General features: G+C 39.8%; 1 protein-coding gene across 1 annotated transcript in view; it reads right to left on the bottom strand.

The window, feature by feature from the left end:
* Positions 1-3,703: 3,703 nt before the first annotated feature.
* ankrd50 (ankyrin repeat domain 50) overlaps positions 3,704-18,645 on the bottom strand; it is a 35,162-nt gene continuing 20,220 nt past the window's right edge. The window contains exons 4-5 of the mRNA XM_026916633.3: positions 6,789-10,342; positions 3,704-6,491 (exon numbers count right to left, since the gene is read on the bottom strand). Coding sequence (XP_026772434.1) covers positions 6,792-10,342 — 3,551 coding nt within the window. The 3' untranslated portion in view covers positions 3,704-6,491; positions 6,789-6,791. The remainder of the gene's footprint in view (positions 6,492-6,788; positions 10,343-18,645) is intronic.

The raw sequence follows: 18,645 nt of genomic DNA, 5'->3' as shown, positions 1-18,645 counted from the left end.
ATGTGAGCTTGACCTTGTATGGAGTTTTGTGATCATCAATAAAAGTAACTCAGCTGTGCTTGATGGTACTTGGCTAAATTATGGGAGATTGGAATTCATCAGCATACTCACATGAATTGGAATTCATCAACATACTCACTTGCTGAACTTGGGGTTCAGGAGACCACCCCGGGTTTATGAGTAGAAACTGCTTTTTATTATTAATGTCCATATTTAGACTTTTGATGCTGAAAAACTTATCCATGCATTAGTCTTCAGATTAGATTAGATTGTAAAACTGTTTACTGATCTCCCTCACAAAAAAAAAAAAAGAAAATCAATAAAAAGCTTTTGCTTTAAAAAGTATTTACTCAAATAAGAAAAAAAGAACACCCTCATAACTGCTATCCATAAATCACTTCATTGGCTCCTTATCATCTACGGAATTGATTTTAAAGTACCTTTACTTGTTTACAAAGCTCTTAATGCAGCTGCTTCCAATACAGTTCAGACTTGCTGGATGTGTAAAGAGTGAACAGAGCTCTCAGTGAACATTACATGAAAGCAATTTGAGTTATTATGGTCCAACTGGATGAAAAATTCACCCTGACAATGTCTTCATTTAAAATAAAACTTATTTCGTTTGTGCGACTTTAGCCATCTATCTAACCATATGAATTGTTTTTATTTCACTTATCTCCTGTATAGTTGATATTCTGTAAACCTTCTTACCTGTATGTGTTGTATATGAGCTCTCTCTTGTAACATTATGCTTTGTGTTAAACATTTTAGCTGAATTTTATGTAATACATTTTATATAAATAAGATTAGTATTAGTTCCGTTATTATTATAATGCCATCCTTTGTCTGCAGGCATCTTATTGAGCTTGTTTGTTTGCACACACACACACACACACACACACACACACACACACACACACACACACACTCACACACACTCAATCACACTCAATCACACATGCACAGTGTAAATCCACTTGGCTTCCCACTATAAACAACATGCAATTCATCATACAGATAAATCCTAGGTGAATCAATGGTTGCTAGGTGCACAGGTATGTGTGGGTTTATGTGTGTGTGTGTGTGTGTGTGTGTGTGTGTGTGTGTGTGTGTGTGTGTGTGTGTGTGTGTGTGTGTTTGTGTGTGTTTGTGTGTGTGTGTGTGTTTGTGTGTGTGTGTGTGTGTGTGTGTGTGTGTGGTTAGGTTAAAAAATGGCAGAGATTTATCAAGAGGAGATATGGTCCAGTTCAGAGAGACAGGCAGAAAGAAGGAGAAACAAAAGAACCAGAATTAGGGTAGAGAGACAGAGACAGATAGATGGAATGGAAAGGACATAGTGAGGAAAAAAGAGAAAGAAAAAGACACAGGAAGAAACACAGAAAATGGAAGGGGGGGAGAGAAACAAAGAGAGATAGATATAGAAAGAGAGGCTGAAAAACGAGAACAGAGTGAGTCAGACAGAAGGAGCGGAGAGAGAAAATTCCCCATGTGCAGTTACTGAAGATATCTGCAGATCCTTTTCAGTGCAAGTATGTGTGTGAGTGTGTGAGTGAGTGTGTGTGCGCAGGGGATTGAAGTTGAGAAGGTGAATATGCTGTCACTGTGCAGTGTGTTATCGCATCAGCATCACACTCTTGTTACACACTCTCCTGTTTGTTTTTAACACACACACACACACTTTTTTTTTAATCAAACACACATCTCTGACATTTTCACCTTGTCCTAACAAGTCACACAAGCGTTTGACTCCTTTTATTATACCCTACACACACACACACACACACACACACACACAAAAAACATTTTATGAATGGTACCTTCATAAGCCCCAGATAACCCATTCACCCACTCAAAAGCATCGTATTTTGCATACCTTTTTACAAAGCAATGCTGGAGAATGTATTAAAAGGCTTAAGTCAAAACTTGTAAGGTGACACTTAGAGGCTTTATGTGACTTTGTCTCTACATGACACAGAGGGAAAAAAAAAAAAAACATCCCTGACTGATCATTATGGGGCGACAAATCAAGTACTGGATATATAAAAAAACTACATATGCTGTTAAAAATACCATTAAACAGAATTATGGCTATAAAAAGTTACACGTCTGAACCAGTGAAATTTACTAAAGGGAAGGCAAAAGAGCCCAGGTTTAGAACTAATTCTTGTGGTTGTCAAGTTTCAAAACCAACCATTAAAAGCCACTTGCATAACAACGAGCTGAAAGAACAAGAAAGAACCCCTTCCATCTCACCAAATACAGACCAGTATAAGATGTTAAAAAAAATATTTGTAAAATATAGCAGTGGATCAGTGATGGTTTGGGGCTGTTTTTTGGCTGGTAGTTCAGGGGGCCTTGTGAAGACACATGGAATCATGAATTCAGCCCAAAACCTGGCTGCATCTTCCAGGAGGTTAAGACTTGACCATAGATAGAGCTTTCGACAAGATGCAGAGCCAAACATACACTCTATGGCCAAAAGTGTTTGGACTCGTGACCATCACACCTGTATGTTCTTGTTGAATATCCCATTCCAAATTTAGTCCCTCTTTGCAGTTATAATAACCTACATTCTTCCAGGAAGGCTTTCCACTAGATTTTGGAGCATGGTTGTGGGGCTTTGGGGGGATTTCATTGGCGAGGTCAGGCAGTGATTTTGGGGAGGAGAGGCCTGGGGTTCCGTCGGTATTCCAGTTCATCTGAAAAGTGCTCAGTGGGGTTGAGGTCAGGGCTCTTTGCAGGTCACTCAAATTCTTTGGCAAATCATGTCTTCACAGCCCACGCTTTGTGCATAGGGGCATTGTCATGCTGGAACATATTTGCGCCCCTTAGTTCCAGTGAAGGGAAATTGTAATGCTACAGCATAAAAAGACATCCTATACAATTTTGTTCTTTGGGGCAACAGTTTGGGGAAGAACTGCAAATGGATTTGGTGGTCAGTTGTCCACATACTTTTGGCCACACAGTATATTGTACTTCCTAATCAACAGTCATATTTTGTAAAACAGTAATAAAATGCACAAACATAAGAAAATAAATGAGCTTAAAAGGTTCTGTATTGAGTAGTGGACCAAGGTTCCTCTACAAGTGTTACCAACCTTGTTAAACATTATGAGAAGAGAGTCAGGGCTGTCTCTAAATATTAATGTAAGAGTTTTGTAGAAAAAAACTACTTTTTTTTTTTTTTAATTTGAAAAAAACATATTTAAGTAAAATTATACAACATTCCTCTAGGGTGGGACAGTAGGTAGTGTTGCCGCTTCACATCTCCAGGCTCTCTGGTTTGATCCTGAACTTGGGTTACTGCCTGTAAGGAGTCTGATATGTTCTACCCCTATCCGCATGGGTTTCCTCTGGGTTCCCTGGTTTCCTCCCACCTCCAAAAGCATTGATGAGTGGATTGGCTATGCTGAAATGTCCCAATGTGTCTCTGTATGGTGCCCTATCACCACCTTTGGACCAGCGTTCCTGGGATTAGGCTCGGAGCCTATCTTGATCTTGATCCAACATGATCCTGATCAGAACGCTGCTATTGAAGATGTAAGAATGAATCTCCCTGATATGTATAACCTCATAAGATCACTTATAGCATGTATTACTTTTTATATATTAATTTTTTTCAAAGATTCCAATAATTCTGTGCGTATACACTGCTGTCGTCAAAGACTGAATCAAGGAGACTGAATCAAGGAGAACAAACAGCTTCAGCAGTAAAGCAAATATGTTTATTAAGCACTTTAATATACGTCAGAAAAAAATCGCCTTAATATAATACAAGAAAAAAAAGTGAAGTTTAAATGTACATGGTCAAGCTATTTACAATCTCCAATCTCACACTTCTTTCATCGAACCCCGAGGTTGAGCTATTACACAGAACAGACAGACAGACATGCACGGTGGAAGAACAGAAAAAGAAAATGAAGCAACACTGCAGGTCAACAGATGGCTTAACATTTCTGAATACTGTCCAGAATTCCTTTTCAAAGACTCTTTCTCTCTCTCTACCTTCGAATGAAAGGCTCTTGTTCAGACATCCCGAGCTTTCAACTGTCTTTGTTAGTCTTTTATTATGATTATTACTTTTTTTTTTTGCTATCACCTTTCTTTTATTCTTCAGCTCTCACTGCCAGCAGCGTAAAACGAAGCGCTACACACACTCGACTCGTATAGATTCACTCACTCACCCATTACTGTTTCAACTTTGGCATGACGAGAACACGTTTCAGATGATGCCCTGAAACCAAAATATGAATTACTCAATATTTTAACAGAGGAGACACATTTCCAGCCGCTTTGCCATGTTGTTTTTCTTCAGTTTGATGTTTCGACAAAGAGAAAATCTTTCTATTTTGTCAGCATTAGCATAATGGTACATAATTGTCAGGACAGACGAAGCCTAGTCATAGACTGAAAAATTGTTTTTAAATTGGAATTCCCACTGAAAATATAATTAAGGACAGGATTAGGCTTACTGTATTTTCCTTACTATAAGACATGTTTATTTGAGAAAATAAAATCTATAAGTTGCTGCCTTTCAGAAATCACATTTAAGGAACAATAAAAACCCGAAATTATCTTAAAGATATTCAATCAGCGTATAGTGTACAATCTTTATTTCTTTAGGTTTGCATTGTAACTATGAGGCTAATGTAGCTAAATATGCAATGTCGCTCTATCTCACCCAAATATTTTTTCATAAATATCGTCCCTAAACCTCATCCAGTTCTTCACACGGACTTTAGCGATGTGGTTTAGGTCATAGTACGACAATGAACAAAACGTAGTTATCAACAGTAACATTCTTGTTAAAGTCTCGACTCATGAGCATGTCTTTGCTCTTTCAAGTACATTTACGGGAAAAGTAAAACTGAGTAAATTTTAATGTAACAGGCATTTAAATTTTACATAATCAGGGGTGGACAAATCAGTAGCCTGGCCACTGTACCTATGGACAAGTAGGTTCAACAACCAGAGAAAGAAAAAACCTACACATTGGAGGTTTTCCTTGCCTGATGGGCTAGATAAAAATTTCCTGATCTGTCCACCCATGATGAACCAGGTGGCTCAGTCAAATAAAGTTGAATATTGGCTTCAAAACCAAACATTGGTAATTTGTGCTTGCCATGATGACTGTAAATTCACTTCATTTATTGGTTGGATTTTGTATAACACATGTTAAATGGTTGTATAGGTCACAGTACATTCTAGAGGAAAAAAAATGTCTTATAGTCTGGAAAATAGTCGGGGGACAAATTGAACAATCAGTCAATTTTTGATTACAGAAAACCATTTCGTATATAGCACCAAATTCTATTCATGTTTAAATATGACTGTAAATAATTCAACATAATAATAAATGGTTAAAAAAAAAAAAAAAAGGTCCCACAGGGACTAAATAAAAATGCGAGGCAGGGTCAAATTAACTCCGCCCCTCAGGGCACTGGTAATACTACAAAAAACATGATATAAAGTTAAAATAAGACAATGGAGGCGACAAAGTTGAAAAATAATTGTAATAGCAAATAAAAACTGCACACAGCACCATGAAATAGTATGACAACTAAAAGTGGCTTTTTTTTTTTTTTCAAAATAAATATGATTGACTACACTGAAGGGGAGTAATTTGTATCTGCCATTACTATTAAATGCATACTGACTGACTGACTGACTGACTGACAAAATTTGTAATTATAACAACAGGAATAGGAAAGAGATATGATGTGTCTTTGATATTTTCTTTCCAGAGGCGATTATTGATATTCTTGATCTTTTCCCTAGTCAGCTGATACACTGCTGTCCATTTTTTCTTGTATTATACAGGTAGAAAAGAGATGTGATAAACAAGCAAAAACACTGAACCAATTTTGTTGATTAAAAATGAAAAAATAAAAATAAAAATAATAATAATAATAATAATAATAATAAAACCAAAAAAACAAGCACCATAAAAATGAAGAAAAATAGAAAACTGAGCATAAGTGATTAGATTTTTTTTCTCATTGCAGAAAAAATAAAAAGTGCATACATGGCTAATTAAATAGCAATACATTAAATTAAAATGATGATGTGCATGAATATGAGTAGGCTGTAACATCGGTAGGCACATAGATATTCAGTTCATATTATTTGCCAAATGCTGCAATCAGGATACTTCCCTTGGGTTTCCACATTTGTTTTTTTTTTTTTGTTTGTTTTTTTTCCTCCTTCTTTTTATTCTAGCTGAGGTGTTTCATTGAGGGCTGAGTAGCAATGGTTTCTGGGAGCATATGTATACATTTCAGGAGTTAAGTGCCAATCTAGGATCAGGTCCTTTCTGATAATTTCATGTTGTGTTCAACAATATTAGGACATATAAAATCTGATTCTAGATCAAGCACTTTTCGATCTGAGAATTTTCATACATACAACCCGTGATATTTTTTTTCCCGATGAAAACAGCTGCTTTGGCACATTCTCCATAACATCTGGATGAGGGTTTCAGTTTAAGATGCCTGAAACAAAATCATTTCAGTCAGTATTCGGTTGGAAAATGTTTTCCTGGCACAACATGTACATTTTTACAAAAAAACTACATGCATAATTCTATTACAGTTATTTAAATGGCTGCATACTTGACTAAAGACCAATTACCCTGTAAATTGACAATGGCTCAGAGCCATACAGTATCCAAACACCAAATCGAAGTATTTTCTTTTAATGATGTATTTCAAATTTGCACTACATTATGCAGTGTGGACAGCACTACCATCTTAAATAAAATGGAGTACAGGTCAAGTACTTCCACTTACCAGTTATAATGGCGTCTCTTTCTTGTAGTTGAACCCAGGGTCTGATCCTTCAATCTGTAGTTTCAGAGCTTGTTTAAGGCTTAATTCAGACTCCCCTAATGGGTAGTTGTCAAGAACATCCTGCTGTCCCCTGTTGTGCACAGTTCTGGGTACTGAGACTCTCCCTAAATAGACTTGATTTCCCTGTAGGTGATAGTTAGGGTTGGTCATAATCCCATTTCTCTTCTTCTCAGCACAACTCTGCTGCTGGATATAATATGACTCCTGTGATTGGCCAGAGTCCAGAGTGTTGGAGCCTCCCAGCACAATCTTGCAATGAGGATCCTTTACTGCAAAGTTGGACACTGGCTTGTTGAGAGTAACTCTTTTATCAAATTGGGTCATCTCATATTCCAAAACCTGACCATGTGGAAGGGCATTACTGTTTTTAGATTTCTTCTTGTCTCCAGATCCTTCCTTTCTTGTGCAATAGTTTGTCCCATTCCCACTCTTTCCTCCTTTAGAGGATTTCAGACCTGGTTTCACTTGACTCCAATCAAATTCACTGGTAGGTGATCCGGGCTGTGGGCCGATGGACTTTGTGGTCGAAGAAGGGGAAACTATAGACTGCCTGCTGCGACTTCGAGGCAGAGAGTGCTGCTGGATTTGCTCTGTGAAGCTAAGTCCATGGAAACTATCTATGGGCACTGTCTGGGCTGTTGAGGTGGACGAAGTAGTCCTCAGCGATGAGTTCTTTGAGCTTTTCAGGGAATTATTGGAGAGGGAGGACTTCTGCCTGTCCACTGTGGAGTCTGGAGATTCAGAAGGGGAGCTGAAAGCATGAACAGGTCCATTAGATAAACCTCGACCTGATGGTTGAACATCTCCAGCTCCTGTGCTACCAGAACTACTGGATTTGATAGTAAGTGATTGCATCTTTCCTGTAACTGAGAGTGGGGTTTTCTGCTCCATAGTATGTATAGGTGAGGGATTGCAGCCATTCAGACTAGTGGCACCATATTTCTCTAAAAGTTTAATGATCATTGAGTGGCCTCCTTTGGCTGCCACCCTCATGGCTGTACGACCAAACTGGTCTGCATGGTTTGGATCTGCACCATGCTCAAGAAGAATGCGTACTACATCAATGTGACCTTCTTGAGCAGCAATGCCAAGTGCGGTGGCTCCCTGATTGCAAGTATGATCAACATGAGTGCCACTGTCAATCAAAAATTGGACGACTTTTGTGTGACCTTGCCACGCAGCAGATTGAAGAGCAGATCGCTTTTCATTGTCGCAAGAATTCACATCTGCATGGTAGCTGATCAGCAATCTTACCATTTCCACATGGCCTTGCCAACAGGAAACATGAAGGGCTGTCCTGCCCTCAGTATCACTCGCCTCTACATTCGCTCCGTTCTCTAAAAAATACTCAGCCATGCCTAGCTGATTCTCAAGTGCCAGTATGTATAAGGTTGGGCGGCCATCAGCGTCTTTGTAGTCTATGTCAGCTCCATGACTCAGCAAAAGCTCTACAATATCTCTGTGTCCTTCCATAGCTGCAACCCTGAGGGAGTTTCTTCCATCATACCCTCTCTGATCAATGCAGGACTTATTCTCAAGGAGGATGTGCACACAGTCATAATGTCCCTCCTGAGCAGCCAGGATCAAGGGTATACGTCCATCATTGTCCACCTCTGAGCATCGAGCACCTTGTTCAATGAGGGCATCACACACCTGTCTATGTCCCTCAAATGCTGCCATGTGTAAAGGTGTCCAACCAGCATCATCTCTGTGATTTTCATCGAGGCCTCTGTCCAGCAGAGTTCGGACCACCTCCACATTCCCTTGAGCAGATGCAATGCTGAGCACAGTCCTTCCTTCACTATCAATACTGTCCACCGCTGCACCCCAAAAAAGCAATGTATTGACAACAGAAGCATGTCCCATGGATGCTGCAGCAAGCAAAGGTGTTCGTCCATTATTGTCTGTATGGTCAACATCTGCTCCTCCTTCTAGAAGCAAATCCACTACATCCACATGCCCTTCATAGGCAGCAACCAGAAGAGGTGTCATGCAGTCTTTATCACAGTGGTCCACTTCAGCACCACGGTCAATGAGAAGACTAACCACCGAGGCGTGGCCTTTGCTAGCAGGGACACAGAGGGCTGCAACAGACAAAGCTGTTCGTCCATCAACATCCTCATGGTTTACCTCAGCACCATGGTCCAGCAGGTGCTCGACAATCTCTCTGTGTCCCATGTAGGCTGCCGCAATAAGTGCAGTCCTTCCTTCATTATCAGCCTTGTTGACTTCTGCTCCATGCTGTAAAAGGTTAAGGACAATATCCTCATGACCTCCCCATGCTGCAGCCCTCAGGGCAGTTCTGCTGTCTGCATCTGCACAATCAACCTTGGCACCTGCATAGAGGAGTGCCGAGACCACTTCAGAGTGACCACCCCAAGCTGCAGACCTTAAAGCAGTCCAGCCATCATGATCCGTGTGGTTGATGTTGGCATCGCAGCCGATCAGGCAGTTAACTACCTTGGTGTGTCCTTGTCTGGCAGCAAGTGTGAGTGGTGTCTGTCCGTGGTTGTCCTCAAGCTCCATATTGGCACCTCTGGAAATGAGCAGATTCACCACATCCAGGTTGCCACTGTACGCTGCATTAGCCAGTAGAGTTCGTCCACTGGAGTCACTTTGGTTTACTGAAGCACCATTATCAAGCAAAGTGCGGATGGAATCCTCTCGCTCCAGGGCTTGCTGAACAATGCATGAAGCATGATCATCCTCATTGCTGATGTGAGCTCCAGCTTTGACCAAAAGCTGCAAGACCTCCTGCTCTTTGGGAATGGATGTAGAAAGAGAGTCTTTTGCAGGTGTGCCATTCCACACCATCCACAGAGCTAGGTTAAAAGGTTCAATCTGCAGGTTGGAGTTGATCAAGTGAAAAGCAAACTCCTGCACCTCCAGAGGTTTGAGCTGCTTGGCTCTACACGTATAGCTCATAGCCATCATCCGGTGACCCTCAGCAGCATTGCAAAGGTATTTTTGAGTGCAGTGCTTAACATCAAGAAGCCACTCAGCAAAACTGTAGTGAAAAAGAATCTTGGTACCTCCAAGTCCATCCACAAGCAATTTGGAGAGAATGTCCATCTTTTTCTGAAACTCCTCCATGGTCAGGGTCATGTTTTTAGTCCAGACGGCATGGTACAACTCCTTCACTGTCAACGGCCTGCATGCGGCCAGAATGACATTCAGGATGGGTTGCACTTTGGCAAATTGCTTTCTGACAAAAAGTCTTTGGCAGAGCCACAGGTAAAGTCCATTTAGTGTTCCTGGGATGTCGCGGATCTCACGCAGCATGATGAAGTTATCAACCACGCCATCCAGGACACGCTCCAGGTACAAGAAGCAGCCGCTGCTCTTAATATGGAGCTGGTTCAGCATTTCTGCTGTCTCCTTGGTCAGGTGTTGCCGTAGTGCCTCTTCCTGGTCTAGCCTGTGCAAGATGTATTGCTGAACATCCTTAACAATGTAAGCTTTGCGTAGGTCATCCAAACTGATTTTGCGGAAACCTGTAAGAGAGGAGAAAGAAAGAAATTTTTAAAGAGTCTTTTTTAAGTCAGGGTAAGTATCCTCGGCACAGTTTAACACAGAACTTTCTCAATGATGCATTGTATTACACAAGATGTTCGTCTATAGGAGATAAGCATGTAAAAACTACTGGAATGATCTCTGGAATAAAACATAGTAATCATGTTTGGAAACACCCTAGCAAGTTCATTCATTCAACAGCACTGACCTATATTTTATACTGAACATCACGTTTTAACTTGAACGCACCCAATGACCCCTCTGACTAGCTGGATTATAACAGTTCCCAGATGTGTACCCATAATAGTACAACAAATTAGGGCATGTACACTCACAAACACACAAATATGTTCAAACATTACAACACTGATAAAAGCAGACCTTCCAGGGCAGACAACATGGTCATACACAGTATACAAAACACGGTTCTAGTTCATCCCTCAAGGATCAAAGGTCTATTTATATAGCAGGGATAAATGGAATTTTTCCTCTCACATAAAATAAACAGCTAAAGAGCCGTAGCATTTCCTGTAACTGAACCGTGAAACACAAAGGAGTCTGAAATGTTCTTAGAGTTACTGTACACACTAAAAATGCATTTAGGAATGAAAGCCAATCAATATAAACTCTGACGCTTATTAATCACCATTTGCAGCAACAGAATTGCCATGCTAAGGCATCTTGTTCTTGATAAGTGCAAATTCCTTTACTTTTATCTCTGGCCAGGCAAAAGGGGAGAACAGTTTCCCCGTGGAAGCACATCTCAGCATGTCTGGAAGCCCGAGGGCAATTGAGGCATTTACGCATGGATTTTATTTACTGTTCCCATGGACCTACGCTAGCTCAGACTGGGGAAAAAAAGCCATGCATGCAAACTCCTACAAAGCTGTTAGCATATTTCTCAGCCTTCATCCAGATTGTGCTGCTGGGAAAGCAATGAAAGGAATTCTTTGTTTTTAATTAATTGCGTGTGTGTGATAAAGTATCAGAATTGTTATATTCTCTGCCAAGAAGCCAGATCTTAAGCTGAGCATTTTAGCCTTAGATCTGGTTAATTGTGACCTTTAAATGTGATAAAGGGAGTACAAACTTAAAACCAAGTACCTTGACTTAAAAATCTCAAAGCTGTCATAAATACAAAAAAAGAAGCGCTATGCAAGCATGCAGTGGCAGTTGCTGATCATGAAATTGTTTGAAATTTAATATACGATGGTGCCATGTGAGTTTTGCAGAATAGCTCTTTTTCATCTCTTAATAACAGCCTTGGCAATATCTCATAACCTACTATTTAAAAAGCACAGAAAGTAAGTGAAAAAATGGCCGCTAAATTATGCATGCCATCTAATGGTCTAAGCTAGCCTTTTGCTGCCATATTACTAAATCTAAAATTCATGGAATTAAAAAATATACTACTGTTGCTGTTTTGGTTTTTTTTTGAGGAATTTTTGAAATGCTTGATAAATAGAGAAAAGGAATTTGAACATTTTCAGAAGGATGGACCATGTTTGCTCTCTTGCTAGCAGCTGTTTTTGCCATTAGTTGAGTATTTTCCATGACACGTCCCATCGGACTGCATCCATTTCCAGTCTCACTGACCTAGACCTCCACCTCAACCCGAATATACACACTCACCATTCGTGGGAGAGAGTGTCTGTATGTTTCTCTGTCTCCAGGAAGAGGAAGAGGCCTTCTAGGGGTAAGAAAAGGAGGTGATGGTTGATGGCTGACCCATATTCTTCGCTTTGGCTAGCAGGCTTGTTTGTAACAATTTCCTTGTCTGTTTGAAGATGCTGTCTGAATGTTTGGTTTGGAAGTCATCCATTAGTTTCAGGGTTCATAGAGTTTAAGGGAGGATTGCAAACTTGGTGTGGCTTTCTAGTAAATATTCAAAGCATTTGAAACAATACAGTATATATGATTAAACATAATATGAACTAGAACCAATCTGAGATACTTCTAAGGCACAGAGACACAGTATGTTATGTTCTTAGTGGGATACCATAAACCAAAGATGCTGACCTACAATTTCCACTTGAGTCATCCACCGCACTACGCTAATTCGTGGATTACAAGAGGCGTCTGAATTGCACTTAAAGTAGTCTGATGCTCGTCACATCCACACTGAACATGTCCAGCCTTTTTCCACTCTATGCTGTCAAAACTCTTAAAACCACTGAAGAATTTAATGACATTAGACAGAATAAGTCCAATTGTTTGTTATTCATCTGCTAGCAGCTTTCACAATGTGCAATTTGAGGTGATTTTTTTTTCTAGAACACGGACCTCCAAGTTATTTTAGAAAGTGCTGGTGTGTTAATGAGTGTGTTTTTTTGGTTCTTTAGAGGCGTGCCTGCCTGCAATGAAGTTTCCAAGTGAACCTTTTCATCATGAAAGTGTGGATTTCAAATAGGTTTTTATTTCTGCTACCTAGCCACCTTGATGGGCGAAGTAACAAACAGCAAACGGGTTATTTTAATCTTTTAATGCACTCCAGCCCCTACTTGCTTTTAAATCACCAAGAGCACAGAGTCTGGGAACCCTCCAGCCACATGACCTTTACAATCATGCAGATTGCCATCATATGGCAAAATAAAGCACCATTTGCAATCAGAAAACAGCACGTTGGCCCCTGAGTCACAATTGATCCGTGCTATGCGACTGAAATCCAGTTCAACTTTTTTCCGCCACACCAATCAGGTTCTCGCTTGCCATCCCACAATCCTTTGTGCATTCTTTTTAGGACTCTCAAATGAACGGGCCAGAAATACAGAATGGCAAATTTGTGTTCACTGTGCATATACCGTAATATTTTCTGTAAGGAGTCCTTTATATAGCATTTATGGAAAGACGGAAGGAGTCTCCAGTTTCAGTATTTTTTCCACCAAGAGAAAGTCTAAAGGTGTAAGATTCCATTTCCAAATGCATTTCCAGTTTCTTGGTACCAAGCTGCCTTTTCTTTGTAGCATTAACTTCAAAAGAAAATGAGTAAATGTTTAGAGTTGATAACATACATAATCGCAGGAACTAACTTGTTTCACGGATATTCCATAACATTAACTATAATGGGCTAAAAGGTATGTTTCTTTAATGAATTGCTGTGGTATTAGAAGTAAACATAAAACACTTAAAACACATGAAACCTTTGCTGTTATTGCATCTTACCAGCCCATTGCTGATTGTTTTCCTATAACAGCATGCACTGAAGTTTTTATTCCTTACATAATTAGGGTTAAGTAAGAACCTTAGTCTTAGAGCTGAGAAGTAATACAAGTTACTACCTGACTATCTAAAATGCAGTTTATCCTCATGAAAGGTGTGTTTATGAACGCATGACTGGAATCAAGTTTATTACAGCAAGAGAGCTCAACGACTCTAATACACTCTTCATACCTAGACAGCACGAACAGTGTGTTAATGACCTGATGCACTGGAAACATACTATAATGTGAAGTCCAGATGTGCACCCCACGGCCCTTGTAAAATGAAGTCCACTAAAACTGTATAAAAGCGGCTATAAAAATGGTGTGGAATGAAAGAGTTCCGTTGTGTTTGCGCACCTGAGGACGCAGCTGACTAACACGCTCAAACAGACTGAGACAGGTGAATCCAAAACAAAGTGTCTGACTCATATGGTCAGAGACAAGGAGGACAAAGCACGACTCATCCTACCATGTTCATCCTCCTCACATACTCACCATACTACTGAATCATCAAACACCACCCACCATGAGCTGACGGTGCGATACTGTAATTATACTCGAATTGCTCTGGGCTTTACATGACATCAGCTTACATGTGGTGTGGTCCATTCTGAAGAGATGAAGCCCACAGCGGGGATGTTGAAAGGGGAACACCCACAGCAGCCATCTGTAGGGTCGCTCCAAACTGAAGTGTTGAAAAGCAATTATATCAAAGGGCCCTTCTGAAGGAGAGATTATTGGAGGGACTGTATGATGGACACTTTGTGGTGTTATTACTTTAAAAAAACCACCAACAACAACAACACATGGTGGTGTTGACTGGTAAATTGGACTTTGGTGTAGGTCGAGATCAAGTACAAATCATAATAAGTTCACATTTAGTCATAATAAATCTAGTGTATACTTCTGCGTCTTCGTATCTGTGAGCATGTGTGGTTGCCCTCTGCAGGTGTTCGCGTAACATGAATGTGTGGGCTGTTGAGCAGGGTCACGTTTAATGTACAGAATGTACAGAACAAGATACACTATATGGCCAAAAGTTTGTGGACATCTAAACATCACACTCATATGTGCTTGTTGAAATTCTCATTGTAGATTTAGTCCTCCTTTGCTATTACAATAACCTCCAGTATTCTGGGAAGGATTTATGCTATATTTTGAAGTGTAGCTGTGCGGATTTGTGCTCATTCAGCCACAAGAGCATTAGTGAGGTCAGGCATGATGTTAGACAAGGATGTCTGGCATGTAGTCGGCATTACAGTTCATCCCAAAAGTGTTCAGTGGGGTTGAGGTCAGGGCTCTGTGCAGGCTGTTCAAGTTCTTCCATTCCAACCTTGGCACACCATGTCTTTATGGACCTCGCTTTGTGCACAGGTACATTGTCATGCTGGAACAGATTTGGGACCCTTAGTTCCAGTGAAGAAAAACTGTAATGCTACAGCATACAAAGACGTCCTGTACAACTATGTGTTTCAAACTTTGTGGCAACAGTTTGGGGAAGAACCACATATGGGTGTGATGGTCAGGTGTTCATATACCTTTGGCCATATAGTGTAGTCTTGTGATTACTTGTGATAGTACAGAGAATGGAAAGAAGTTGTTTACACTGTGCTTAAGGACCATATGTGGAAAATTTACCCTAAAATACACAATATGGACAGATGTTTGTGGGCACCTGACCTTTGTGAGATGTTTGTTTAAGACTTTTTTGGGAGAAGTCTCCAGTGTCAGCACTTTGGAACAGTCAGAGGTAAAGCTGTAACTTTACGTTTTCAGACACAGGTAAGTCTTCAGGGCAGAGGACTTCGCAGCTTGTTGTTTCTCAGGAACTTGAAATATTTTCAGCTTATTAAGACAGAAAAGAAGAGGCTAGCAAAGGGAATAATTATATGTACAGCTGCTATAACGTGAGTGATAACAGAACTTGTTTTGTGCATGTTTGACAAAAATGTAACTAAAAACAGATCGAAAGTTTAACTTGTCCTTCTTTAATTAATACAAAAATAGTTGGCAAATTGCTGTGTTGTAAGAATGACGAAACACTTAGGGGCATGCTGCTGTAGAAAAATAATCAACTTCAGGTTGGTAACAGTATCTCTGCTTCGTGCCAAGCCATTGTATCCCACCATATTTAATTCCTTACTCATTAAACATTCCAGATATTAGCTGATATAAATCTATACAATAGATAATACAGCTGAGCAACAACCATTTTTTAACTGAAAAAAACAACAAATTGTCCTAACAACATTACTTCTATATTGTCAAATTGTCAAAATGTTACACAAACCAATAGACCAATGGAGGTACTCACAGATAGTTATGAACAGGTTACAAAAAACAGCTCACTTTTACAGCTCACTTCTCTCTGTCTTTTACAATTAGTACAGTAACAAAATATTTCATACTTCAGCCAATATGTTTAGGCAAACTTGAATATCAATATTTAAAAATCATTTCATTTGGACTGCACTGTTGGTGTAGACCTTACTCTGAACTTAATGAAAAATCTCTTGGATCTTTTATACACACACACATACACACTGCTAGCAGCTGCTGTGCTGATTGGAATGAGAGATGGAGTTGTGTGTTCAGCCACACCTGCTGCTGTTTAGGCAAATGGATCCTGAGCTCCTGCGCTACACACAGGCACTGTTCAACCCTCGCAGTGATCAGATGACAAACTATAGACAGACGGTGTGTGTGTGTGTGTGTCTGTGTGTGTGTGTGTGTGTCAGCCATAAGGCAACACAGTCTTGGATGTCAGGGGCACATTTGGAAGCGGCAGCATCCCAAATGGACCTTGTTTTTCTCAACAAGCCATCTCAAGGCCATCAGAGCCAGAATGAAAACAGAAACACACTCTCTCTCTCTCTCTCTCTTTGTTCATCCCTCCTCCTTTCTGGCATCTGCTACACATAGATACGTGTACAGAAGAAAAAGTCAATGTCCACTAACTGCATTTTATTTTATCAGTTACCAAAATTTTGGCCAGTCGTACTGCTCTAATGAGGCTCAAATCTAAAAGCGTGTTCTGATTGGCTGAAAGCAGTATGAATGATAAATGATAACAAACAACGCTATATGCAATATCAGATGTTTGCCATTAAGAGACAACAACAGCTAACACCACATCACTGTTGAATACTTGCTTCTGATTGGTCAGAATGCGCTCATAGTAATATTAATGCGCTCGTTCTAATACCTTAGCGTTTCTATAGTAACTCACATAATCTGAGACTAATAATAACGGATGAAAAAAACGTGTCATCATTTAACAAAGAAAAACGTTTTTCCGTTAGGAGACGTTTATTTAACAGTCATGGAAGGAATCTCCAGTGTCAGCGCTTTGTAGCAGTCAGAGGTAAAGCTGTAACTTTACCTTTTCTGCCATGAGAAAGACTTCAGTACAGAGGGCTTTATTCCTTATATATCAGTTCAGTCCTCACACTGTGACCATGGCAACAATTATTATTTAAAAAAAAGATTTAGATCATTTATCTTTATCACAATGAAACCAACCACTTTAAGTATGTAGAAAATGCAAAGGTTTTTGTAGGTGATAATTTTAGATAACAAGCTGATTTCAGTCAACGGCAATCAGGTTTGAACATGTCTTTGAATAATAAAGAAAGAGAAAGACAGAAAGAGAGAGAGAGAAAGAAAGACAATCTAGTACGGTAGAAGCAGAGAAATAAAAATTGAGAGAGACTTATGAAGAGACTTTCACGATAACAAGGACAGAGAAAGAAATAGATTGAGAGAGACGGTGATGAGAAGAAAGACAGAGGGGCTGAGAGAGAGAGAGAGAGAGAGAGAAAGAGAGAGAGAGACTCATTATACTGTATTGAGATGTTTCATTTTTTTACTCTTGCTGATGCAAGCGCAGTGAAACGGGACAGATTTGCTCACATAACCACAAATTCTGTCAGAAATTCTGTTTCAGAGCAATATTTCACACATCCCTCTCCCTCTCTCTCTCTCTCACACATACATACATACAGACATCTCTTTCAATGTCATTATGTTATATTAATTCCATATTCTATATTTTCTCATATATTTATACTCATGTATTTATCCTGGTGAGTTTTATTCTAGCTGTCAATCAATCTCCTCGGGGCGGGATCTGCTACTATCATAGGGTTGTCTATGAGTAAGACCACAGTAATTCCTCTATGGTTGGTCTCAGCATATAGTGTGTGACTCATTGCCATAGAACCAATGTTAATTAGTCACGGAAGAACCATCCTTCAACTGCGGACTTACTTAGAGGCGCCTAGATAGTGAGTCGAGTTGAGCCTCCAGCTCTCAGGATGACACTATAAGCTAGCTAACATTCAGTAATATAGCTAGCTAATCTGGTATATCATTGAAAGGTGCCTCTATTGTCTTAGGTTACTCTTTATTGTTTATTCCTGGTTGCAATGGTTTCCCTGGTAGGACCTAGATTATGCAATGCCATTTTTTTTCGGGACACAGAGATGACATCCAATGGCATTGATTGGCTCAATGGTATGCAGAGGGGCTAAGAGAGAAAAAACTGAACATTACCATAAAAGCACATTTTTTTTTGTCAGATATCTTTTTTTATTTGCCATGCAATGGTAAAAAATATCCTTTTTCTTTTTTAACCAACGGTCCCTCCTACTTGCTTTCTATTGGCTCACAAGACTGAGTCTCGTGAATTCACAGGTCAAAGCAATTGTAAGTAATCGCTACAATAAGCAAATGCATGTCTTTCATGCCCCGTGTCCTTTCCCCTTCGGTGAAATCCCTTTATCTGCTGGTCAAATTACATTTGTGATTGAATGTGTCCTTTCCCCTTCGGTGAAATCCCTTTATCTGCTGGTCAAATTATATTTGTGATTGGTCTGACCCAATTATATTTGCAATTGTTCTGACCCAGGGGTTGTGTTAACCGCAATTGTCCTGTCATTTAAAGCATTTTAAAAGCGCTGATGGAAAATTCTGAAGGCCATCTGTCATGTTGATGGATACAAAATAAGACATTCAATATAGGCATGCATGGTATTCGTTTTCCATACACCATAGACATCCAGACTGTTCTGCAAAACTTGCTG

This window comes from Pangasianodon hypophthalmus, chromosome 13 (assembly GCF_027358585.1).
Source record: "Pangasianodon hypophthalmus isolate fPanHyp1 chromosome 13, fPanHyp1.pri, whole genome shotgun sequence".
In the NCBI taxonomy this organism is placed as follows: Eukaryota; Metazoa; Chordata; class Actinopteri; order Siluriformes; family Pangasiidae; genus Pangasianodon; species Pangasianodon hypophthalmus.
Note: the sequence above shows the minus strand (reverse complement) of the source record. Positions and strands in the feature narration are given on the sequence as shown.